The following is a 26,989-nucleotide window of genomic DNA, read 5'->3' on the forward strand; positions in this document are numbered from 1 at the left end:
TCACTGATGGATTGCTTGTAAAAATTTTCTTTGGTGCTTCCTAACTCTGGCATGGTCCATCTTCCGAACAAGTTTTGTGTTCTTGTAGATTAACCACGTCTCCCTGAGTACATTTGCAGCAGTATTTTTCACCTGAAATATAAAAATGCAGGGTTTCCATTAACACCACACCACACATTTAATGTAACATGGTCCTCACTGAATTGAGTGGGAAAGACTGTATATAAAGGGAAATGGTTGTTGATCCTTCCACTCAAAGATCACCGTGTTTATAAAGTGAATTGACTGTTGCGACTCACAGATCAGTGTGTCCTTACAAGGAAATGGCTACTGTTCATGTTCTTATCAAGCTGCTATTTGCCAGTGATCAGTCTATGTTTTATTCACCAACTCTGATGGCTCACATTCCACTGACTGGCGATTGAGGCCAAACTGCATGTGTCAATAACTGACCACACTGGTTCAGACCAGGCCACAGCTGTTTGGATCCCCAGGTAATGCTGTAGCAGCAGGTGTAGAAGCTGTTTGGATCCCCAGGTAATTTTGTAGCAGCAGGTGTAGCAGCTGTTTGGATCCCCAGATAAAGGTGTAGCAGCAATGTGTAGCCCCAGGCTAAGGTGTAGCAGCAGTGTGGAGCCCCAGGTAAAGGTGGAGCAGCAGGTGTAGCAGCTGTGTGGAGCCCAGGTAAAGGTGTAGCTGCAGGTGTAGCAGCTGTGTGGCGCCCAGGTAAAGGTGTAGCAGCAGGTGTAGAAGCAGTGTGGAGCCCCATGTAAAGGTGTAGGAGCTGTGTGGAGCCCCATGTAAAGGTGTAGCAGCAGGTGTAGCAGCAGTGTGGAGCCCCAGGAAAAGGTGGAGCAGAAGCTGTGTAGAACCCCAGGTAAAGGTGTAGCAGGTATAAGTAATGCAGAAGGGGAAGATGGTTTCTATCCTGGTATGAGCTCTATAAAGGGAAGCGTACTGTTCTTAATATAGAATAAATAGACTAAACACTATTGAAAACAAAAAGGACATAAAAAGATTATGAACTGCTGATAAAAGAGTAACATGGTGTGATGCCTGAGCAGTCGGGGAATGGCATTTACAGCACAGCAGTGGATTACATTTTTAAGGCTGTCTTTTATGAGGCTGTACTGTGTAGGTTTCTGTACTGATAAATGGGTCTGTGCATACAGGCCTTGTCCTAAGACAACCACAGATTTAGCAGATAAACTCAGTATATTCTGGTTCTCAATGTTTTTGCCCCCAAGGCCCTTCATGTCCACCCCCCAACAGGAGATATGCTACTGCTACTGCTAGTCTAGCCAGCCATCCACAAACCTTCATCTTAGGTAAGCATATTCCATTTTAACCCCCCCCCCCAGAAAACTATTCATAAAATGTACATAGAAAAAAAGCAAACATATGAGAGTACAACATCTACAGAAAATAAAAAGGAAAGTTATTTATTTAGCTAAATAATCTTGGGGTTTTGTGACTTTTGAGCTTTTGAGTAATTTCCTCCCTGAGGTCCCAATTGCTGATTCAGACACGAGCTGACCCCATGGCACTTGCTCCATCATTTCTCCCGTGTGGGGGAGCAGGAAATGTTGGGTCTGCGTGGGTCTCATGCAGTCAGAGCCTGTACAGTGACTAGTCCTACTAGTTCTACTAGTTCTGCGGTTCTGAACTGACAGCACTGACAGCACTTCTAACATGTATTACAGCATCTGTAATAGCACCCATAATAATAGCCACAATAACATCCATAATAACAGCTGCATCGAAAGCCAATCAATAATAATGTGTGCTCCTTGACCTATCCCCGCCTCCTGTGGATTGCCTTGTCAATCACAAGAACAGTCTATCACTCTGACCTGACAATCACAAGAACAGCCTGCCTTGTCAATAACTAGAACAAAGGCTTTCACCATTGGCATTAAATAGAGTTTGATTTTAACCTTCTAAAATTGGTATGCATTCAAATATTTGTATATAATTTCCAGTGATGCTTCCTAATCTGTTTTAGGCCTAAGCCTCATCCACAAGGGTGTAGTATAACACAGTAAGACATTGACAACCCTGGTTTCTTATGCAGTAGTAGGTTGACACTTTATTAAGTACTGTTCTCAACTGATGAAACTGACAGTTTCAACAAATGAACCCAGCAAATAAAGCAAGTTGTCTCAATGATGCAATTCGCCATGGCTTGCCATTTATTAAGCTCAAGATGGCACAATAGCCCATAAGTGCATGTCAGCATTGCCCAAATCTTAAAAATGACCATTTTCAACAAAGATAAAGCCACAGTGAGTGACCTTATAGGCTCAGGTCACAATGGAGAATAGGCTAGTAGAAGTATTGGGCACAATGCTAGGCTAATAGAAGCATAGGGCACAATGATACACTGATAGAAGTATAGCACACCATGCCAGGCTAAACAAAGCACAAGTCACAATGCTAGGCTAATAGAAGTATAGCACACCATGCCAGGCTAAACAAAGCACAAGTCACAATGCTAGGCTAATAGAAGTATAGCACACCATGCCAGGCTAAACAAAGCACAAGTCACAATGCTAGGCTAATAGAAGTATAGCACACCATGCCAGGCTAAACAAAGCATAAGTCACAGTGCTAGGCTAATAGAAGTATTGGGCACAATGCTAGGCTAATAGAAACATAGGGCACAATGATATACTGATAGAAGTATAGCACACCATGTCAGGCTAAACGAAGCATAAGTCACAATGCTAGGCTAATAGAAGCATAAGCCACAATGTAAGGCTAATAAACACATCAAGCACAAGGGAGAATATGCTAACAGAAGTATTGGGCACAATGCTAGTCTAATCGAAACATAAGGAACCATGCTAGTCTAATAGAAGCATTGGCCACAAGGGAGAATAGGCTAATAAAAGCATTGGGTGCAACAGTGAATGCTTCACTCCAACCCTAACAAAGCACACCTCACTCAACAGCTAGATCTCATAGTATTGTATGGTATGCAAAATCAGCCCATCTCTACGACCATGCCTGGCAGAGTATACGCAAAAGTGTGGTCATTTGAAAGTATGGGACGTAGGAGCAAACTTATTTTAATATCAACCTGTTTGTCTGAAGACGTATGGAAGGGACTGCTGTGCTTTTGTAAGTGACAGATATGTATGTTTACTTTTGTATTCTTCTTGTATATTATCATAACTGAACGATGGAGGGAATTATAATAAATACAAATACTTTTAAGAGTTTTGTTCTACAGGGTATGTGGCAGAGGCAGTTCTTTAGCACTCTTCCTTAACTTACTCTTTTTGTCAGCTGTGTATCCATCATGAAATTGTGTACATGTTTTTCAGCTTTGGTTAATTCCAATTTCTTTGCAACAACGGCAACCACCAAAGCAGTGCATCCAGCCCCCTGAGATGAACAGAAACACAACAGCAGGTTATTTGGGTTTTACATAATTACTCTTTTCTATTGAGGGTGTTATTTATAAGTTGTGATTCAGCCTACCTACAAACCTTAACTTAACTTAATTAACTATATTTAATGCAGCAAAGCATTATGTCAATAGAACAAGGTGCGCATGCATGAGTGCGTGTGTGTGTGTGTGTGTGTGTGTGTACATGTTTGATCATGTGCATATATGAGTACAATATATACCTATTAACTTGAACAATATACAGTCAGTGAGCACTTTATTCGGTATTTTTAAGACTCATTGGTCTTCTGCTGCTGTAGCCTATCCACTTTGAGGTTCGATGCATTGTGTGTTCAGAAATGCTCTTCCCACTGTTGTAATGCATGTGAATTGTTGCAATAATGCTATTTGAGTTACTGTCACCTTCCTGTCAGCTTCGACCAGTCTGGCCTTTCTCCGCTGACCTCTCTCATTAACAAGGTGTTTTTGGCTGCAGAACTGCCACTCACTGCATGTTTTTTTTTCTTTTTGCACCATTCTCTGGAACCACTAGAGACTGTTGTGCATGAAAATCCAAGGAGATCAGCAGTTTCTGAGATATTCAAACCACCCAGTCTGGCACCAACAATCATTCAAAGGTGAAAGTCACTTAGATCACATTTCTTCCCCATTCTGACATTTGTTCTGAAAAACAGCTGAACCCCTTGAAATCTGCATGATTTTATGCTTTTAGATGCTGCCTCATGATTGGCTGATTAAATATTTGCATTAACAAGCTGGTGTAAAGGTCTACTTAATAAATTGCTCACTGAGTGTATTATATAATGTACTCAATGTATGTACAAATGTTCCCCCTTTTTTAACTTGCTAATTCATGCACATATACCCTTGAAGCACCAGATATAGGACAGATGGTTTCAGCCCCAGATCTTTTATAAAGGTTGATAAAGATGCATTTCCCCATTTCTATATTTGGTGAAAATACAGTGTCCTCGAAAAATTATTCACACCTTTGATAAAGTTGAGCAAAGAATGCTGTGCCAGTAGCCTACCCCCTTCAAAGTGAAGAAATACACCTTACGGCAACTCCAAAGCTGTCTTATTTACACAAGGTATCTTGTGTATTTGAAATACACACACAGGAATTTATTTTATTTTATTTTTTTAAGTTAGACGGTTGGAACTATAACCACTGAATACACATGTATCCTTCCATCTTCCACTGACTGAGCGCATTGATTAGGTGCGCGGATCACTGCGATCACCAGCGGAAGATGGAAGGATACACGTGTTTTCAGCGGTTATTGTTCCAACTTCTCCGGAAACAACATGTCTCGTTTGTAATACACGCATGTGTATTTCAAATACACATGATAAGTATTTATTTATAATACGTTTAAAATAAAATCCAACCAAAATAAATCTGCATAGACATGCTAACCTTTAAAGGAGCACGGTCACACTTGTTTCTTTTGAGATTATTTGGATTAAATGCCTAAATTCTGTGTGTAGGCCTTTTTAAAATCACCGTCAGTGTAGCTGTTTCCTAAATATGGGACAAAACCTCTAAGGGTAAATTGGAAGAAGTATCCTCAACCAAGGGGTTCAGGAGTGTAACTAAGTGCCGAATAAGTAAATATCTAGCTGTCACGCTGTATCAAAATCTTGGTTGTGGATAGTTCCAATAATCCTCATATTGATGCAAACTCCGTGTTCAGTTTCTGCCAACAGCCGTTGCCCTTGATCCCATTCGCGGCAGCAAAAGCATGGGTTCACAGCTCCCACACTGACACCAATTTCTGTTCCCACTTCTCTGCTCTTTGTTCACTTCAGCTGCCTCGTCCTCCGCTGTCTGTCTCTCTCGCTCATGCAATTCTTCCTCTGTAAATCCTGGGTCAGAACTGTAAGGTTGTATTTCTTCGTCAAAATGGGAAGTCACGTCTTCTAACTCAGCAAAGTCAGAACTGTCCGCCATATCGCTCAGGCTAGCCGAGTTAGGTTCTGTGATATTTGTATGCTAACGTTACCGTATTTTTTGGGAGTGTCATGAGCTCTCCTGGATGGGTGGCCGTCCATAAACCAGTCTCTGCATTCAAAGGTGGCGTTTGAGCACAGTTTGAGCGCCCATTACCTTCTGGGAAACACAGGCTTGAGATTCAATGCCCCTATAAGTTTTGCCCCATATTTAGGAAACAGATACATTGACGGTGATTTTAAAAAGGCCTACACACATAATTCAAGCACATGGTCCAAATAATTTCAACTGAAACAAGCATGACAGCGCTACTTTAAGTAAGATTTCAATCTGAGGGAGTTGTGGCTTGACTTGATTACCTGTTTCACTGGGATGTAAAAATGAGATAACTCGCATTAAATCACCGTGGGGAAGGCAAAGAGCTCTCAGGTTAACTGACCATACCTGACAAAATGAACGTAATGTCCAGCATAATTTTTAAACTCGAACCCAAAAAATGTGTGGTTTGAATTGAAGAGGGCAGTCCAGAAGTGCAGGCCAGCGGGCCCTCTCCAGTATAATCACTCACCTCAATGAGACGCCATGGAAGACCAAGAGGCTGTGAATATGTGTGACACTTGTGTGGGAAATAAAAGTACAGTAAAAGTAGAGTTTGATCAAGTGCTTCTTCATTCCATTCCATTGAATTTTGTATTAATATAAAAAGATTTACCATGTGCCTGACAAACTTCGGTCATCACTGGCATTGCTTATTATATGCTTGCACGCTTTTCATCTTTATCAAGGGTGTGAATAATTTTGGAGTGCAATGTATCTCTCAGACCTGGGTTCAAATAGTATTTGCTATGGATTCAAATACTTTTCTGCATTAAGCTTGCCTGGTGTATTGGAACAAATTAAATGAAAACCGCACCCATCTGCTAGAAGGCTCAAATGCACCATGCAAGAACAACACAGCATTGAAACATATTTCAATCCAAAACAAATATTTGAACCCATGTCTGGTAACGCTAATCCTCCTGATTTCTTTTACTTATGCAGTTCTGTCTACAAAGATGTATCAGTTGTTTGTTGATTGACAAACATTTTTTAAATGTATTTATTAAACCAGGCCAAGTAGGGTTATTCAATGAAGGTATTTACAATAATTAAACTCAAGAACATTCTTTTTTGAATAATTCAGCACCAGTATAGGCCAAAACACATGTAGGCTTGTGTAACATTAGTAAAATTAGTTATTTATTATTACTAAATGTAACAGTGGCATGAAAAATGAGATGTCAGAAGAAGGCTTAAAATTACAGTGTAATTTTAAGGCATAATGAACAATGTGCACTAATTTTATCCCATGTTTCCAATTAAGCAGCACTGAAATATAAAACATTACGCTGATTTATGATATTCCTGTAATATCTCAGCTGATTAGCAGGAGGTATTTTTATCACCAAGCCCCCGATGTATTTATCATCCTGACAGGGTGTGCCTAACAATAATCCCATAAAATGTGGTAATATTGAGGATTTTACATAAAATGCAATTTAAGAGGATCATAGTCTCCTGGGTTTGTGCATCACTCCATCTTATATGTTAATATTGTGCTACTTTACTTCCAATCTGGTTGTTCTCCAGTTTTTAAAGAGTGCATAAAAATACCTGTCAGAAGTTTATAAATAATGTCCACTAGTTCTCCCCAGACTTGGATAGATTCCACCAGGGACTACATTAAAAAAATTCAAAATTTTTGGTCACACTTTACAATAAGGTACATGATTTGTCATTAACTAATGTATTAGTTACCTGAATAGTCACACATTAGTAAACCATCAGCTAAACTTCTATTTAGTCAACCATTAACAAACACTGTAATTGTTTTATTCAGTCTAATATTAATTTAAATTAACTAGTGTAGTTGTTAACATAAATGAATTATGTACAAATACACAAACAAAGCTGTACAGATTAACTTCTCAGTAGTTACTAAGTTAAGAACAATATTAGTTAATGCCAATTCATGTAATCTTATTGTAAAGCATAACAAAAATTTCTAGCATCTAGTTAACTTTATGTAGCGGTTTGTTAACAGGATTAGGCTAATTTGATGAAGTTGTCAATTCACACTTTGAGTTTTCATTATTGTATGTGATTATGTGATATTTTAATAGCATATCAAAAGGAATAATTAAATGGTCAATTAAACCTGAAAATCAATTTCAAACATTTTTGAAGATATTTTGAAGATCCTATCAGCAAGTATAAGATAAAACAAATCTTCATCACCTCTGTGGATTTTAAGGGTTCACCTTTTACCCTGTACAGGTGCAAAGCTTGCTGCCAGCCTGGATTAATCATTCAGCTAGATGATTCAGATCTAATTCACAATCATGACAACAATGGTTTAGCATAAGAGGGACAGTGACCGACGATGCTGTTCCCTACTTCCTAATGTCCCAGAATGCAGTGCTGATTGTAGAGAAAGAGATAAAATGTCTCCCTTTCTTTGTCTTAACTTGAGAATTCCTATTTGCAAAACACTGTTTCTGTGTGAGCTTGATTAGAGAGCTGCTGTGTGATAAGATATGGTGTTTGGAATTGTGTGCTGCAGCTCTCCCGAAATGATATCGGGGGTCTAGAGTACTGATGTACAATTGGCCATTCCGAATTTGGAAAAGGGGAGGGGGAGCAAAAGCGAGATAATGAGATCTGTGCTTAACTGCTGGAGCCATGAGCATAGAGCGCCCCAGAGGAGCAGAGCTACTGCAGAGTAAAATGGTGCCAATCGCTAACTGCATCATCTTCAACAATAAAACGCAAAAATAAAAAGAAAACCCTCAGGAACAACACGAAAGCACAGTATCGTTTCTAACAATATACTCTTCCAAGACAAAATGCTTTGTTATAAAAATGTAGAGAATGCTTCATAGTGACACTGCGGAGCTCAGAAACACAGAGTGCTTGTTGGCTGCATGTATGATAAATACCACAATCACATCTTCCCACTGTGCTCTGAGTAACTGCACCTATGTCTCCCTCTTCTCATTTTAAATCTTTGCCATGATTGCATTTATCTCTGTGTCAAAAACAGATTTTTGCCGCAAAGAAGATTATGATGCACTGGGAGGCACCAGATACAGGTCTCATCTCACCAAGGGGTCGTCTCTTTCTTGGATGTCGTATATGTGGAGCTTTCTACAGCAATAGCGTCATTTTGTGAAATATCAACCAGAGGTTGCAGACCACTCCAATTTTGCTCAAACTTTGTGTAAATGTTCTTTCTATATTCAATAATGAAGATGGATTGATGGATTGGATTTGTGGTTCTGGAGATATTTGCTCTGAAGGGTTAGCACCCAAAAATTTACTTTCGAGTAGAAATTGGGGTTACAGAGCCCATATGCAAAAGGTTTGTAAAAACCATATATGATGATTAGTATGCTATACTAAATTAAATATATAAAAAGGTAAATAGGTATTTTTACATGATTATGGCCCATATAATACAGTATATACATATGACATATTAGACATACTGCATACTTAAACACCTTCTTATAAAATTCAATTGTGATGCAAAAAAAGAATTATACACTATAGCACTTTATTAGGTATTTCTTAGACTTAATCTTTAGACTTATTAAATCTTCTGCTACTGTAGCCTATGCATTTAGAGGTTTGACGCGCTGTGTGTTCAGAAATGCTTTTCTGAATACCACTGTTGTAATGTGTGGTTATTTGCATTACTGTCACCTTCCTGCCAACTTTGATTAGTCTGGCCATTCTCCTCTGACCTCTCATTAGTAAATATGTGTCATTTAGTAATACTAATCAATATACACTCACCGAGCACTTTATTAGGAACATTTTTCAATTGTGTGGCTGCAGTGCAATGCATACAATTATGTAGGTACAGGTCAGGAGCTTCAGTTAATGTTCACATCAAGCATCAGAATGGGGAAAAATATGACTTTGACCATGGAATTATTGTTGGTGGCAGACAGGGTGGTTTGAGTATCTCAGAAACTGCTATCTCCTGGGATTTTCACATACACCATTCTCTAGAGTTTGCAAAGAATGGTGCAAAAATTTTCTTTATAAAAATCCAGTGAGCATCTCTGAATACACAACGCATCATAATTCTAAGTGGATAGGCTACAGCAGTAGAAGTCTAAAAAATAAGTCTCATAAATGCCTAATAAAGTGCTCACTGGGTGTATATGAGTTTTACATGGGTGATCACAGCACAGGAAGTCTCTTGGAGAGAACTCGAACCCCTGCACAGCACACTCCTCATGATTCTTCACCACATGATCTGCTTGTTTTAGTGTTATTAATGCCATTTATTAAACTAACTCTTTCTGCGCAACTCAACTGGAATATATAGTACTGTGCAAAATTCTTAGGCAAAAAAACCAGGAAGATGCATTTTTGATGCTTCCAAAAATAATTAAGTTTTAAATATTAAAAAATGTTATAAAGAGCAGCGAAGAGTTAAAAGCTAACTCAAATCAGTATTTATTGTGACCACCTTTTGCCTTCAAAACTGCATTAATTCTCCTAGGTACATTGTCCTGCAGTTTTATAAGGAGACCAGCTGGTAGATTTGTAGCAAAGATAATACTTAATATGCAAAGTACACTTCCTATGTATGTTCTACAGCTTCAAACACAAAATAATGTCCCCGGTACAACACGCACATTCACAATTACACATGACCTAAATAATCAAGAGTGAATTTAACATCTGTCACATACAGTACATATAAACCTTGTTGTCATTCATGCCCTGTGCTTAATTAGTGGTCATTTATCAGTTATTTATCAATTATTTGGGCGGATTAAATGGCATAATAATTTGTCCTGCTCAATTTGGGAGAAAATAAGGGGGCTAGAAAAAACACCAGGATTGAGGGATCACAAACTGTATTGAAGCTATGGCTTGTAGACAGTTAACCATTGTGTAACATGTTACTATTAGAAACATTCCAAAAGTAGATAATTTGTGAAAATATGAACAACATATATTAATATTTGTAGTTTTTGTAAACTGAAGTTTTAAACTGTTCAAAATCGTTCTGATTGTTGCATTTAAAAACGTCTACAGCAGCTACACAGTACCAAAGATATGCCATTTAACTACCATCAATCACAACCAAATCTGCAATGCTGCCAGACCACATCGATCCTGTACAAGAAATACGTAAATGTAGGAGTGATTTTAGTCTAAAAAGTGTACTGTTCTGCCAACAAATGTCTGCTCAGCTGCATATCTGGGCTGGAGTGTTGAAATGGAGATGACTGCTTGTAGGTTGAGACGCGGCATACTGTAAATTCTAAATTAATTCATAAATTGAACCCTTAGTATATAATTATACTACCTGTATATTAACTATACACCCTGTATTGGGAGTGGTGAAAAATGTTTGTATGGCAAGTTTGAGACCCCTATGACATACAGTAGTTGGAAGTTTTTAATGAGCTTTTTAAAAATGAATTTTTGATGTGAAATGTTTTCAAAGATGAAGGTCATGCTTGATGTTGGGGTTCAGGAGGAGTTGCGAGTATCAAAATACAGCACAATGATTTTGCATCTTATAGCAATGAATATAAATTCCCATGACACTGGAAATGTCTGTCCATATCCGGATATTACAGTCAAGAACGATATGTCTATTGTCACGCCACACCAGAACCTGAGTGTAATATTGCTTGTCGTTTCCATACCGGGGGGGGGGGGGGGGGGTGTCCTATCTCATCTGAAAAGGGCCGGTGTGGCCACGGGTTTTAGCTCAGCACCCCAACACCTGATTCAACGAATTGACTAATCATGGTGTTCAATCAAGACCTTGAGAAGCAGAAACGGGTGTCTCGGTGCCGGGCTGGAATGAAAACCCGCGGCCACGCCGGCCCTTTTCGGACAGGACTGGACACGTTGACGATGTTAAAGCAGTAGCGTTTGAGTGCGGAGGATGAGTACTGCTCACCATTATGCCCGTGAGGAGGCAAACCCCTTTCCCACAGTAGGTATTAGGCACCATGTCCCCATATCCAATTGTGAGAAAAGTGATTGAAATCAACCACATGGCACCGAGGAAGTTGCTGGTTATATCCGTGTTGTCATGGTACCTGAAACGCAAACGGAACCGAATCGAACACCTTTTGTCCAAATGGAATTTAGCTACGCAGCCCCCCTGGTCGCCCTAGGTAAAAAAAAAATAGATTTAAACGTGTGCTCGGTTTGCTATTCCATACCATCAGTTTAGGAAAGGCAAGCTGAACACACGGACTGCAAAACTGGGGTATTTTTCTTTCACCAAGGGTGACAAGGGTGGCTCCTTAATTAACACTTTACTGTCCTCACAAAGAAAAAAGGCATTGAAAAATTTTTTTTTTTTTGTTCCTTGGGGGCAGAAATAACAACGAATCATCTTTATTTCACCCGACGGCACAGTTTTCTTTGACTTTTTCTGATGTTTTTCTTTTCTGTTGAATTAAGTCCAACATATTCAATAGGATATCAGGACTCAACAGGACTCAAAATGTGCTGTACCATCAGCTGAGAAGTTTAAAGGGCTATTAGACCCTAATGACAACATTTACTGCTATCTACAGTAGATCACAGATAAAATCAGCAGAATTTGCCAGATATGAAAAATGTATTTTTAATATTATAAAAAGGTATATTTATTTTCAGGAATCAGGGGGCCGAGTGGCTAAGGAACATGACTGGGACCCGGAAGGTTGGTGGTTCAAGCCCTGGTGTCGCCACGCCAAGATCTGCATAGTTGTTGGGCCCTTGAGCAAGGCCCCTTAACCCTGCATTGCGCCAGGGGGGATTGTCCCCCGCTTAGCCTAATCAACTGTAAGTCGCTTTGGGTAAAAGCATCAGTTAATCACAAATAACAAACAGCGATGTATTTGAGAAGAAAAGAGAGACGGAACACAAATCCAGCTGGGTAAGTTGGGAGCCTGTATGGCAGGTACACAGGTAGCGCAGTCCAGGGTGACGGCTGTGCGCTTGGACTGCAGCAGCTACGCAGCTGAACTGCAGAGAAAGCAGACGTGCCCACGTGCCCTTCTGCAAAAAATATCACTAAAGAGTGTCAGTCACTTCTACCATGCGTCTGTCCGTTTACCCATATGCAAAAGGTAATCATATATGTTGATTAGTATGTTTTTCTAAATGAAACATAAAGAAAACGTGTATTTGTACATGATTATGGCATCTTTTATATATAGTGACATATCGGAAAGGATTGTGAAGTGACTTATATGTTAGGAACTAGTGAATTCATGTAAGAATTACAGTATATATGCCAGTTCTATAACACATATATTTTATATTTTATATATACTCCACATGGGTTTCTTGTTTTCTTTTTATGAACCTTCTGCACATGGGTACACTTACAGACTGGATTCAGCCAAATCACTTCTGACGACCACAGTGCATATAAGGATTGCATCAACAGACCCCAAACCCAAACCCCAACCTCGTCCACAGGTGACACATAAAACAGCAGGCAGAGCAGTAGGCCCACCTACCTTTCACACGCCCGAACTGTCCATGCAGCGATTATCCACAGAGAAATGGTGAAAACCAGCAGTACGGTCCCCGGGCAAATAGTCATCAGTGTCTTCATAACAAATCGAGTATTAAAGTTGATTTTGTTTAGCGCTCCAATGCTTCTGGATGAGGCGTCGGTGAAGAGCTTGCTGTGTAGGAGCATGACCCGGGCGATGAGGTACAGTCTGAGGAACATTGGGATGGAGAGAATGATATCCACGTCTGCGTCTGTCTTGGATGGAGTGTAGGAGAAGGCCAGGCGCGCCGTCCAGGTGAAGGTGTAGTTCCCGGGGATGGGATGGATAGCGCACACTAGCATCTCCAAGCAGATGAAGAAGATTCGCTCATACGTCATGGCTATTCTCCAGTCGTCAGCAGCATTGTCCACCATAAATAACTGTAGAAGAAGAAGAAGAAGATGCTGGAGTCAAAGCACCACTCTGAAATACAACAAGCCGAGTCGGCCAACTCAAGACTTCACATCAAATGGCCAGGAACAGTAATCAAGAGGCGGGCACTGCCAAGAACCTGCATATCACTACTTCTGTACTGACAACAGACCTGGGTCAAATATGCCATTGTTTTGGATTAAAATACTTTTTTGTGCTTTGACTGATCTTGCCTGATGCAATTGAGCCAAACAAGAGGACCAGAAGGTGGTGTTTCCGTTTGAGAGTTATTTTATAGGTTCTAATACACTAGACAAGCTTAGTAAAGTGTAGACAAGTGTTTGAATCCAAAACAATTACATATTTGACGCAGGTCTGAATGATTCAGTACTCAGTGGCTATTCGACACAGGACTTTGTCTCTTTCTCTGTAATGTACAGGCAGCTGCACACATTTCAGCACATTGTCTGCTGTAACTTACCTAGTCAGCACAGTCACTGCTGTGGTTCACATAGAGAGCACTGTCACTGCACTGTTTAGTGCTAATATAAAGGTCCTATTCAGGTGATAATGTAAACAAAGAACCTGAATTAAAAGCACAATTATAATTACTTTGGAAAAGTAACTGTTTCACAGTAGTCACAAATTTGTATCAAAGAAGCTGGCACGTGCCTAACACAAATAGTGCGAGTGTTGTCAGGAGCCTGGGTTTTGTGGTTCAGAAGCTGGAGGATCTGAACCAGAGGCAGGGAATGCCACTATTTTTCACAATGCATAAATGATGGTACAGGCAGATAAGAGGCCTATTCCCAACGCAGGCAGATGGCCTCACTCTTTTAAGCACAGCTTCTGAACAGCCACTGCATTACTCCCAAATCAGATGAATGCTAATAAACATATTCCAGATGTTGGTGCATAGCAAATGTGTGCATTCAGCATTTCAGCTCTGAATATTGTGTTTACATGCATGCAAATATAATGGTGGAGGAAGTAAACAACCGGGGTTTCAAGGGAATCTACTCTTGCTAAAGCAAACTTGTATCACTTTATCTGTAGTCCTTTACAACCAAATAGATAAGTTTATCTGGAACATTTATAACCAAATTACATACATTTACCTGCAATCAAATTATATATTTTTTCTGCAACATTTACAACCAAATTAGATAAGTTTATCTGCTACTTTTACAACCAATTTATATATTAGTTTATCTGCAACCTTTACAACAAAATGATATCAGCTTATCTGCAACCTTCACAACAAAATGAAATCAGTTTATCTGCGACTTTTACAACAAAATGATATCAGTTTATCTGCGACCTTTACAACAAAATGATATCAGTTTATCTGCGACCTTTACAGCAAAATGATATCAGTTTATCTGCGACCTTTACAACAAAATGATATCAGTTTATCTGCAACCTCTACCAAAAAATAATATAAGTTGATCTGCAACGTCTGTTTCTTATGGGCTCTTTATTTTTGATGTGACATTTAAAACAAGAAATTGAAGAAGGTCATTTTCAGTAAGCTTGTGTTTATATATATATATATATATATATATATATATATATATATACAGTAAGAGTACATTAATTCTTTTTGTGTATTGAACGTTTTATACATTTGTGCATATGGCTTTATTGTTTGACTCCCTGAAACACCTCAGACAGTGTTAACTAGGAAGCCTGTCAATCAGCAGCACTTTCCGACAACTTTCTAGAATGGAATCTGAAAACAACACTATATATGAGTGAGTTGCTTATTAACAATGCATTAGATAAGATTACATGCATTCAGTGAAGCAGCCTCCGACTGGCCAGCTTTGATATCATCAATAAATAATTTCATTAATTTCTAATTGTGCAAAGCATCCTACCTCTTTTACTAATGAGATTGAATGCCTCTGTGTCAAGACATTCCCATCTCCACATTACACGGATTAAATATTGAATTGAACTCGGTCCAATCCCTTGAGCCATTTGAAACCAGTAACCAAACAACCCAGCAAAGATAATAGTTAAACGTTAGTCTGAAAATGTACCACACTTTCATTTAGCTTTCTAAATTGTTTTAATTCCTTGCATTCTAATTAAGTTCTATAGACAGCCAACACACACCGGTGCTATCTGAAGCAGGAAAGATGTAGTTAAAGATTAAATAAAAGCCACAGTGTCCTGATCCCAGCCTACAATTTCATCTGAAACTTTTTTCACAAATCACAAATTGTACGACAGAGACTATAAACAAGATGTGCCACATAAAAGCGTTTATTTTTACAAGATCACTGTCCAGAGATGGAGAGGTACTACTTACTGCTTACTGTAATGTCATTTGTATAAATATAGTTTCAAAACTTTTTGTTTGAGGCTGTTGTCCGTATAACCACTATGATGAACGGCAAAGCCAGTTCTGTGAGGGGCCAACATTAACTCACACCTGGAGTTTTCCAGAAGCCTTCATTTGGCCTGAATAAGAAGTGCTTCATTTATTTTTTTCATTTATTTTAAAATAAATTAGGCGTTCAACATGGGGCTGAGCACATCGCATCCAGCCCAGTCTTCAGCAACCGGAGCTGTGCAAACATGTGTACCCCACTGCCAATTCAGGAGAGCGTAGACACACAAGTGTGTACCCCACTGCCAATTCAGGAGAGCGTAGACACACAAGTGTGTACCCCACTGCCAATTCAGGAGAGTGTAGACACACAAGTGTGTACCCCACTGCCAATTCAGGAGAGTGTAGACACACAAGTGTGTACCCCACTGCCGATTCAGGAGAGTGCAGACACACAAGTGTGTACCCCACTGCCAATTCAGGAGAGCGTAGACACACAAGTGTGTACCCCACTGCCAATTCAGGAGAGCATAGACACACAAGTGTGTACCCCACTGCCAATTCAGGAGAGTGTAGACACACAAGTGTGTACCCCACTGCCGATTCAGGAGAGTGTAGACACACAAGTGTGTACCCCACTGCCGATTCAGGAGAGTGTAGACACACAAGTGTGTACCCCACTGCCAATTCAGGAGAGCGTAGACACACAAGTGTGTACCCCACTGCCAATTCAGGAGAGCGTAGACACACAAGTGTGTACCCCACTGCCAATTCAGGAGAGTGTAGACACACAAGTGTGTACCCCACTGCCGATTCAGGAGAGTGTAGACACACAAGTGTGTACCCCACTGCCGATTCAGGAGAGTGTAGACACACAAGTGTGTACCCCACTGCCGATTCAGGAGAGTGTAGACATCCATGGATCTCCTCCAAAACGAACTAGCTAACAGACTGAGCTGGCATAGAGTAGAGTCAGAGGAAGACCTTTCATATGTGACATCAGCATGCACTACACAGGTGCCTCCCGTACCCTGGGTGATGGAATCAATCATTGTGCATCGCCCTATGGAGCTGACACTAGACGCCACTGGTACAAGCCAAGTTTGATCTGAAGCCAAGAGACCCATTCACGCACCACAACATGGTGCCTTAACTGAATGAGTCATCTAGCAACACTGACCGTGCTTAATTTGCGCCAGATTCTGCAGGAACCCACCCTGGTCAATAATCGCTACCACCCAGCCCCCTCAATAAGGGCTGGAACGGAGCTTGTTTCTTTTTTTGGTGTTCCTGGACCACTGAGATGCTTTGGTCACCTCTCTCACATGGCCACTTTTAGGGTGAATAGGGTGTTTTAGCAGGACATGGCCCAACCACAAGGCAAAAACTACAAATATAATTTGGCGTAAAACCAGAATTTCCAGTTGCGCCATGTAAATACAAGCTATTGCTACAGACACGAGTCATGATATCTGATCTTTATGAATTATATTTGCTTTTGCATACATAAATGAATAATGTATGGCAATATTACTGCTTTCTACACAGCAGCCCATACGTCAGTCAATCAAATCTCTGCCTATCAACTCTGTTATTTTTCATTATGAAAGGAGGGAGACCCTGTTTACCACCCAATAAACCAGCTCTCAATCAGAAAGGGGGAAGTTCAGGGAGGACTGAAGAACCCGGTGACAGAAGAAGCAGGAAAAAGAGACGGGTACTGAATGAATTAATGAACCGAACACCTGACCCTCCTGAGAAGCACCCGATGCTACCGAAGAACACCTGACCCTCCAGCGGAGCCTGGAGCTGCCAGCACACCAGAGCACGTGTATGCTAATGCGGGTGAGAACAGCTCTCACCGCTGGCGTCCTCCGTGCCACAGCGATGGGCAAAGCCAAGGTCACTACCTCACTGTAGTGAGGCCATAACAGGAGAGTTGCTGCAACGAGCATAACATGAAGAAAAATGAGATTCTATGTTTAAAGCAGTGACCGTGACCTTGTTACGTTAAAAAAAAAAAAAAAAAAAACATTTTCTGTCAAATTTACCTTTTTCTGTTTACTGCTGCAAATCAACCCTCAACTATTCAACTTTCAGGATAATAGCACCTTTTGAATGATTACACCGGGTGTATGGTGAAATTAGTATAATTATTTACCATTTCTATCTTTGGAGTCGATTTTCTCAAAACCTGATTTTGGAAGATATCAGTTTTTCCCAATGCATAGTCATCCTATCATCGTGAAACTTTGCAAGCCTTTAATCCATATCCATATGAAATAATCTGGAGGTTGCATTTTCGGTGGAACATAACCTTACATGTTAGAGAAACTGTGACCTGGGTAAGGGCTAGAAACTCTCTGACCTGGAAAAATGCTGATAGACACTGTGACCTGGAGATGAGCTGAGACACTGTGACTCAGGGAACACCAGACACGGTCATCCCATATAAGTGAACAGAGGTCTGCTAACCAACCTGACCCCAACGAGCCAGGCCAATTTTACCATCTATGCATAAGGTTTGGGTAGGACAGGCATCAATGCCTTAGGCAGGCCAATGTTAGGATCTGTTCCTTGGCATTGGCTGAATTGGGTTGGGCTTATTTTGACATTTATGCATTGGGTTCAGATCAGTTTTAGCATCTGTGTCTCAAGTTTTGGACCTAGTGTAGCTACAGTGGGGCTTGTAAGTATTTGGACACTGCGACACATTGTTTGTTGTTTTGGGTCTGTACACATTACGTCTTTACATATTAAGAAACAAGGTTAATGTGCAGACTGTCAGGTTTAATTTGATGGTACTTAGATCCATATTGGGTGATCTGTGTAGGACTTGCATCATTTCTAATATGTAGTTTCCCCATTTTAGGTGACCATAAATAATTTGACACATTAACAATCTTAAATAAAATGGCCATATTTAATACTTGGTTACAAATCTTCTCTGGTGGTGCTCTGCCAGGCTTGTACTGCAGCAATCTTCCATTTCTGTCTGTTTCAGGGCCTTTTTGTCTTCACTCTTGTCTTCAGCAAATGAAATTCATGTTCAGTTGGATTCAGGTCAGGTAATTGACTTGGCCAGTCAAGAATATTCTAGGTTTTGGCTCTGAAACACTCCCTGGTTGCTTTAGCAGTATCATTGGGCTCATTGTGCTGTTGCAAGGTGAAGTGCTGTCCAATGAGTTCTGAGGCATTTGCTTGGATCTGAGCAGATGTCCAAATTCTTACAGACTGCACTGTACATAACTTGTATATAGCATTGTGTTACGTCATATAAACTTGCGGGTGGGTAGAGGAAAGGATACTCTTTCCATTTATAGTGTACTTACTACATATAGAAATAGGTACACAGTCTTACCGACAACAGTTCCTTATTTTGTAACATGTTGGGAGGCAAAACAAGTGTGGGGGGCCCTCACCCTCTATGCATTTTGGAAATCCAGAAACAACCTGAATCTAGTTGGTATCATTATCATGGCTAGAGTCCAGTGAACCGAATCCAAAGTAGTTCCCAAATTGCCAATTCCCAAAACATGCAAACTCATAGAAATGTCAATATCTGAACCATTGTTTGCATTTCTCCGGAGGAATTTTCATTGTCCAATTTGCAATTGCATACACACCAAAAAGCATTTTAGCAGATTTAATTACATTTCAAATGGTGTAAAACAAAACACAGCTGCATAAACAGATCGTAACTTCTTCAGTATGCATGCCCGCAAAAAATATTATTGAGACTATGCCTGAAAAGATAAATATTTTTTGCTATGGCTACATCTATGTGGATGCCTAGGAAGAAATCACTTGTCTAAGTGAATACTGCTGAGGGGGACAGTGAAAATAGCTTTGACTCCACAGTAGAGGGCATGTTCAGTGACTAAACAAAATATTGATATTGTTATTTAGTATGCTTATGAACAAGGAGTAGGCCTGATTTTGCATGTGAAATTGTGTTGATGGGGGGTGGGGTATTTGATGAAAACTTCAATCAATGGACCTCAAGCAAAACATTCAAGTCGAGATGGATAGAGACAGGGAGGGCGACAGGCACACAAGGAAGCACACTTTTTTCAGAACCAATTCAGCCTTCGTCTTCCAGGAGCATTTAGTATGCAATATGTAGTATTTCATACCTCGTAAGACCCATAATATCTTTTTGAGTCTCCAGATGGAATTTTTGTTAACCAGCCTAGTCATAGCACAGAAGAAAATGCTCATTTCTGGTGGTATTGTGATCATATTTGAAACAGGATTTGTCCAGCACTGTGGCTGTAGCGCCATGGTGTTTCCAAAATCAGCTTTCACTGTGTTCGAACTTCTGATACTGTTCTGAAAACAAACTCCCAAGGGTTACCTTTCAGGAGAGACCAGGAGTATGCCTGTAGTCAAATGGGTTAAAGAATAGGAACCATTTCATTATGATGCCCGATTGTTAAAAAGACCCTAGCTGGACTCTGCTAGCTAGAACAGCAGTTAAGATGCTGATCTGCCTCTTATTTGCAGAACAGGGCAATACAACTCCAGCTTCCCCCTTGCCACGCTCACAGTTTAAACCTTCACCTCACCACAGACTCAAACAATAAAAGGCATATTCTAACTATCCTTGATACCATTTCTCTACATCAAATACATATATCCATGTATTCCATTTATCCATTAATGCTTATTGCAACGCTGCCCAGAGGCCAAGTTACACCACATTTTTTCCACATCCTCAGGAATCCATATACCAATTTTGGTATTAGCACACCACTTTTGATTGGCTGTACTGAAAAAACCATTTAAAAAATCTAAAATCCATCTCATAACTTTTGTGAGGCTTAGTCCAAAGATCATCTGTGACCTGTAAAACATTTTCAGCCTTGGGACCTCTCATGGAATCACCAGCATTTTTGCTTATTGCAGCACCCCCGAGTGATCAAACGACCAAAATCTTTGATGCTTCCTCAAAATGGGGTGCTGAGTCTATGTACCAAGTTTGGTTGATACATCAAAGTGTTACTGAAATATGAGCTCACTTCCTATTTGCCAACTGTGAGGCTTGGCCTGGCCATTATCTGTGCCTTATTCCGTCAAGGCTGGACAAAATTTATGGCCTGTGAAACCTTTTTAAACTTTCAGAAATTCCAATATGGCGGAAATCGAAGTCAATGAACAAGGCTTGATCCAAGGAATCCAACGGTACCTCGAAACTTTTTACCTTACATTTCTAGGGGCTGCCATAGACACCCTAGCCAGAAGAAAAAGATGATGATGATGAATAATAAGGAAAGGGTAGAAACACACTGTGTGCCTATGCAACCTCACTGCTTGGCCCCCATATAAAAGAACAAAAACATACAGTTCAGAAGTTGCATGGATAAACACATTGTTTTTTTGCACATACACTGCTAAAAAAAAACACTTAATCATCACAGTATCACACCAAGTCAGTTAAACTTCAGGGATATCAATCGGTCCATTTAGGAAGCACAAGTGATTGTGAATCAATTTAACCTGCTTTGGTGCAAATGAAAGTGACAAAAGGTACAATGGAGATGCAAAAGCAAGACAACCCCAAAAAAGGTAATTGTTTTGCATATAGTGGCCACAGACAATTTCTCTCTTCTTGTCCTTCCTGACTGATTCTTCTCTAGTTTTGTGTTCTGCTAGTGTCCTTGTCACTACTGGTAGCATGAGGCGGTACCTGCAGCCCAATCAGGTTGCCCAGGTAGTCCAGATCCTCCAGGATGGCACATCCATACGTGTGGTCACAAGAAGGTTTGCTGTGCACAGTCTCAAGAGCATGGAGGAGATACCAGGAGACTGGCTGTTACACAAGGAGAGCTGGACAGGGTCGTAGAAGGGCATCAACCCAGCAGCAGGACCGGTATCTGCTCCAGGAACAGGAGAAGCACTGCCAAAGCCCTAAAAATTACCTCCAGCAGGCTACTGGTGACCAAACCATCAGAAACAGACTCCATGAGGGTGGCATGAGGGCCCAATGTCCTGTAATGGGATCTGTGCTCACAGCCCAGCACCATGCAGGTCGATTGGCATTCGCGAGAGACCACCAGAATTGGCAGGTCCACCATTAGTGCCCTGTTCACTTCACAGATGAGAGCAGGTCACACTAAGCACATGTGACAGGCCTGAAAGAGTCTGGAGAAGCTGTGGTGAACGTTATGCGGTGGGTTGGCGGTGGGTCAGTGATGGTCTGGGGAGGCATATCCTTGGATGTCATAGCCAACGATACCCTGACTGCTGTTAGGTACCGGGACAAAATCCTCAGACCGATTGTCAGACCTTACGCTGGTACAGTGGGCCCTGAGTTCATCCTGGTGCAGGACAATGCCTCATGTGGACAGAGTATGTATGCAGTTCCTGGATGAGGAAGGCATTAATGCCATTGACTGGTGCTCAAGGTCCCCTGACCTACATCCAACTGAGAACCTATGGAACGTTATGTATCGGTGCATCCAACACGTCTGGGAGGAGACACCATCCACCGACTCATCAGGAGCATGCCCAGACGTTGTTGGGAGTGCGTACAGGCACACGGAGGCCATACACACTACTGAGTCACATTATGAGCTGCCGTGACAAAATTCATACAAGTTGGATCAGCCTGTGATTAAAAAATATTACTTTGATTTTCGGTGTGATTTTGAATCCAGCCCTCAATGGGTTGATGATTTTAGTTTCCTTTGACCATTGTTATGTCATTTTGTTCTCAAGAAATTATACAATGTACATCAGTAAAGATTTTCAACTTGAATAAATCGTTCATCAAAATCTGATGTGTCCCTTAAGTGTTCCCTTAATTTTTCTGAGCAGTGTATTTCCAGTTTGGTAGAAATATGCGCTATTCAATACAGATATATTTATAGAACCAAATATCCCACCTAGCTATGAAGTTACGACGGTTTTCTGACTCATTTTCATTATCTGATTTGAAGAAAATACTATAACTAAGCAAATATCGCCTTGAACTACTTGTTGTTGTTGGGAAAATGCATTGCTAGGTCATTTCATCAGTACCAAACTAATTTAAAACATGGTTGGCTTCTTCTTCAGGGTTACCTACCCTTTCCAACAAGGTATAATGTATCATATTCAGGTGATATACAATTTACGAATATTGCTGTGTTTGCTTAGCAGACTGAAAATTCAGACATGTAAAACATCCAGTTAGCGTTTGCTTTAGACTTAGCTATAGATAGACCTTTAATTGTACTGGCTAATGGGGCTAATAGGGTTCTGTTTAACCTTTGTTAGAGAGCTTTTTGGACACTTTGGGTATGCTTTTTAAAAACATACACTCATATATGTGAATAAAACGTGTTAAGGGTACATTTATTTCTATTAATTTGCATTTTGATTTTATTTGCAAAAATCACAGTTTTTCTGATCATTCATATGTCTCGACAAAAATATATGCAGATGTTTTGTATTTGGAGAGATTTAGGGACACTTGAGGACATCTGGGAGTTTTGGGGAAAGTTATGTGGAATTTGAATGCCAGTAGATATTTACTGAATCTTGTGCCCATGTTGACATCAAGTTTGTGCAGAAATATAAATTAGTTCTGGTTTATGCATCTTTTTGCACACTGTATGTACATTCTTGTTCTGACATCAATTTGGTCTGTCTCAAATTTCTGAATGGGACATGCCACTTCTTTAATGTCTTCAACCATGTGTGCGCAGTAAATCGTTTTTGAGATGTTGACACTTTTATAGGACTAGTACATAATAGGCAGAAATTGCCTTCTAGGGGGCCAAAGTGGATAGGGCTAACTGGTCTGCACCCAACCAGCTCAGGTTGGGTGGGGTTTAAATGTGTCAGACCCAAGTAGGGTATAGGACAGCTTGTGCTTGTGTTGTCAGGCGTTGGAGATATGACTGACCATTCCAAATTGAGAGGGAAAGTGTGAAATCCATGATGTATGCAGACACAATTACTGTAACAGACTGCTCAAAGATCTGCCACCCAAATGAGAAATGCTAGATAAATAGAATGTATTATTATTATCATTACAGATTAAATTTGTATATTATTTTAATTTGTATATTAATTATATTTTAAACCAGCATTGCATTGATTACTATAACAGGCACAATATAAATATTCATGTAAATTGTTTTAAAAAAGCATTTCTATATATTACAACTTATGTCCAGTAAGTTTCCCTGTGGAGTACAATCTGAGTAGAGCTTGCAAACTAACATTTTCCACCTTATATCCTCCAGATTTTAGGCCTTTGAAGATACAGAGCCTGGATGGAGGTAAATATAAGGCCAGCGATATTACAGTTCCACTTTCTGGAGCTGCAGAGAACAGAATTAAATTAGCCGGGCCTGACACACACCCACAGATGGAAAACCCTGCCCGAGGTTCCCGTTGGGCTGTATTTTTCCTTTATAGAGCCATTACTCAGTGCTACAGATGTCATGCTTACTGTAATAGCTGTGCTGGGATTTCATTTCCCTGTCTTAGTCTCTCATCTGTTAAAAACAGTCACAGACAACATGCTCATTTACAAAGCATCCAGAATCATTAAACAATATACCCGAAACATTACTCACTTGCAATAAATACACCCGGCTTATTAAATATGTAGTAAGTACGGGCAGCGGAGGGGGCCAGAAAGCACGAGGCTGGAACGTTGGCAACTGTCCATGTAAAACTACTCTAAAGCTGGGTTACCAGTACAACGAGGTGGGGAGAGGCAAGTGCAGAGCATAAACCACAAACATGAGAAATCCAGGAGAACGATCCATCGGTATACAAACGTGAGCAGTGACAGACGCACATGCACATGGGGTAATATTGAGTGGGTACACATCTCCAGGTATTACAATGACCTGCTGTGGAATAATAATAATAATAATCATAATAATCATAATCATAATAATAATAATAATATCCAATTATAACAAACGCAAGCAAACAAAACAACAAAAACAACAACTATTATCACACCCAATTAATTTAGAATAATATAATTACTGTTATTATTATTTACTGTGTTTTTATTTCTTTCCTTTCAGAAAAGGTCTGTGCCATTTAGCCTTGTTACTGCTGTTAATAACCAGTAGGGGCACGGCACATCTACACAGTCTTTACTCAACCTCCCACAGCGTGCTGCCCAGGGACTCGAATGGAAACTAGATTTAAATGCAAGATATGAATGTGCACATCACTGGATGCTAAAATTACAGTACAAGAAATGATTTACAGTTAAATTCAATTAAATTGCTCTTCTAGAGTGGATCACTTCAGATGGTAGTTTAAGCACCACAAGTCAGAATACAGCATTATGTGCATCCAAGAGAGAAGTAGTTCAGCATCAGAAAAAAATACCTTTGCCTGTGTAAGTAGTCAAAATACTCTCCTAAGCCATTTATATCCAGGAAGCAAAAAAGAACATTTAATAAATAAAAAACATTTTCATTCGTCTAGCACTGTGTTCAGCCTGATTAGAAAACCCCAATAAACACTACTTCTGCATGACCTGGAAAGCTCTTGTCTGAATAAACAGCTCTCTGTGTGGGGAAAATAACCAGCAACTAGCATCAGTGCAAAATGTTTAACTAATTTTACCTATGCCCCCTTCTTCTACATATAGATGCAACCATCTTAACATCTTTTGTAATTGATTTTATCCCCTCAAAAAATATATTAAAACCCTGAGGTCATACTAGGTGATTGTGATAACAGGCAAAATTATCTTTCCATTCATGGCTATGACACTAGGGTTTGTGGAATATATACCAATTGGGACCAATCGAGTAAGAAATCTAACCTAAACCTAACCTTGCATATGGTGATACTTTATGCTTAATATTGTATATAATAGTATAATAAATAAAGTAAAGGCACCAGTAGACTGGATGACATAACAACAACAAAACATATGAATCACAATATTAAACAGTATGAAAGCCAGTAACGTAGCATTGACATACCTGAATTTCCCTTGCATGGTATATGATAATCAAGCCCAGCAGGATGAGCGTGGAAAGGCTTATCAGGCATTTAAGAGCTAATGAATAAAGCGACTCCTGTGGAAAAATAAAACAAAAAATATCGATGTGAACATGGCATTTTGAAAATGTTTCAAACGAAGCCAATCTACAAACCTTGTAATATTGAAACCTGCGACTTGTGATATTGAATAACTTCCTGAATCAGAAAGGTTACAGGACTATATATATCTGCATTGTAAGACGTCAAAATTAGTTACTTCTATTATTAGGTTTTAATTGCCCAACTGTTTTCTAGTAAGTAGAACGTCTAATAACAAATACAAAATTATTCAATATTAAACTCAAGTCGTTTTTAAACACCTTACCAAAACTACTTAAGGTACGTTACTTGATAGGCTACTGATTACATATTTACACATGTGGCACATTAAAAAGTTATAGTTGCATAATGCCAAGGGTAGATGGATGTTCGTACATGTAAGCTGTTCACATGACTTTTGAAAATGTTCTCTAATTAATCTAGAAACATTAATTTTGTATGCATCAAAAAATGATATTCATGATATCAGACACAATAACATAACATGTATTTTTATTTTGCTTCGGCCAATATACATTTCATGCAGAACTTCAAATTCCTAAATTCGGTCACGCACCTTCCCATAGGCTCCCCAAGAGAGTTCTGTTTCAATAACCATAACGACGATTCCAAACATTCCGAAGATCAAGGCATAATCGCTCAGGCGTTTTCTTTTTTCAAATAAGGCTCGTCTGTGTCCAAGCTTTTGCCCAATATTCTGATTTTTCTTTTTACCCGATTTGTTTCCACTACTGTTACATCCTCCCCCTCCTTCGATTGATGCGTGAGGCATGAGGTTAGTTGAGTTATGATCCGGTTTGGAAACCACGATTTCGGACGTATCTGTGCCAGATACCGGTTGTAAAGGCTGCGACTCTAAATCAAACTCGTGCAGGTTTCTGCGAGAGGAGCTGAAGTTGCTGAGCGGCCGCATCACACCTCCGTTGAATCTGCAGCTAGCCATAGCTACGCTATTTCGCTGAATATCACACCGGCTGCTGGTCGGACGGTCCTGCTGCCGACAGTAGTGGCACGGCGTATAATAATGAAGATACTGCCTGCGTGAACTACCATGGCTAGAAGCCGTAAACTCGCCAACGCTTGGCTGACAACCTTAATTTGTGTACGATGTGGATGACATCCATGAAGTTCCGGCTAAGACAGACGAAGTTTGAAATTAATGTCCGTTGCTTGCATAGCATAGGCTACAGTTATTGCAGATGCATTAGCCCACTGATTAGACTGCCTCAGACCGCAGCGATGCTGCCGCCCGTACACTG

At 40.0% G+C, this 26,989-nt stretch overlaps 1 protein-coding gene across 1 annotated transcript; it reads right to left on the reverse strand.

The window, feature by feature from the left end:
* On the reverse strand, positions 1–26,989 carry kcnn2 (potassium calcium-activated channel subfamily N member 2). Its single transcript, XM_061263470.1, has 6 exons — positions 26,287–26,989; positions 25,610–25,705; positions 12,908–13,326; positions 11,347–11,488; positions 3,280–3,390; positions 1–132 (listed from the first exon to the last, which is right to left on the reverse strand). The coding sequence occupies exons 1-6, from the start codon at positions 26,671–26,673 to the stop codon at positions 1–3; spliced, it is 1,287 nt and encodes a 428-aa protein (XP_061119454.1). The 5' UTR covers positions 26,674–26,989.

This window comes from Conger conger, chromosome 12, assembly GCF_963514075.1.
Source record: "Conger conger chromosome 12, fConCon1.1, whole genome shotgun sequence".
In the NCBI taxonomy this organism is placed as follows: domain Eukaryota; kingdom Metazoa; phylum Chordata; class Actinopteri; order Anguilliformes; family Congridae; genus Conger; species Conger conger.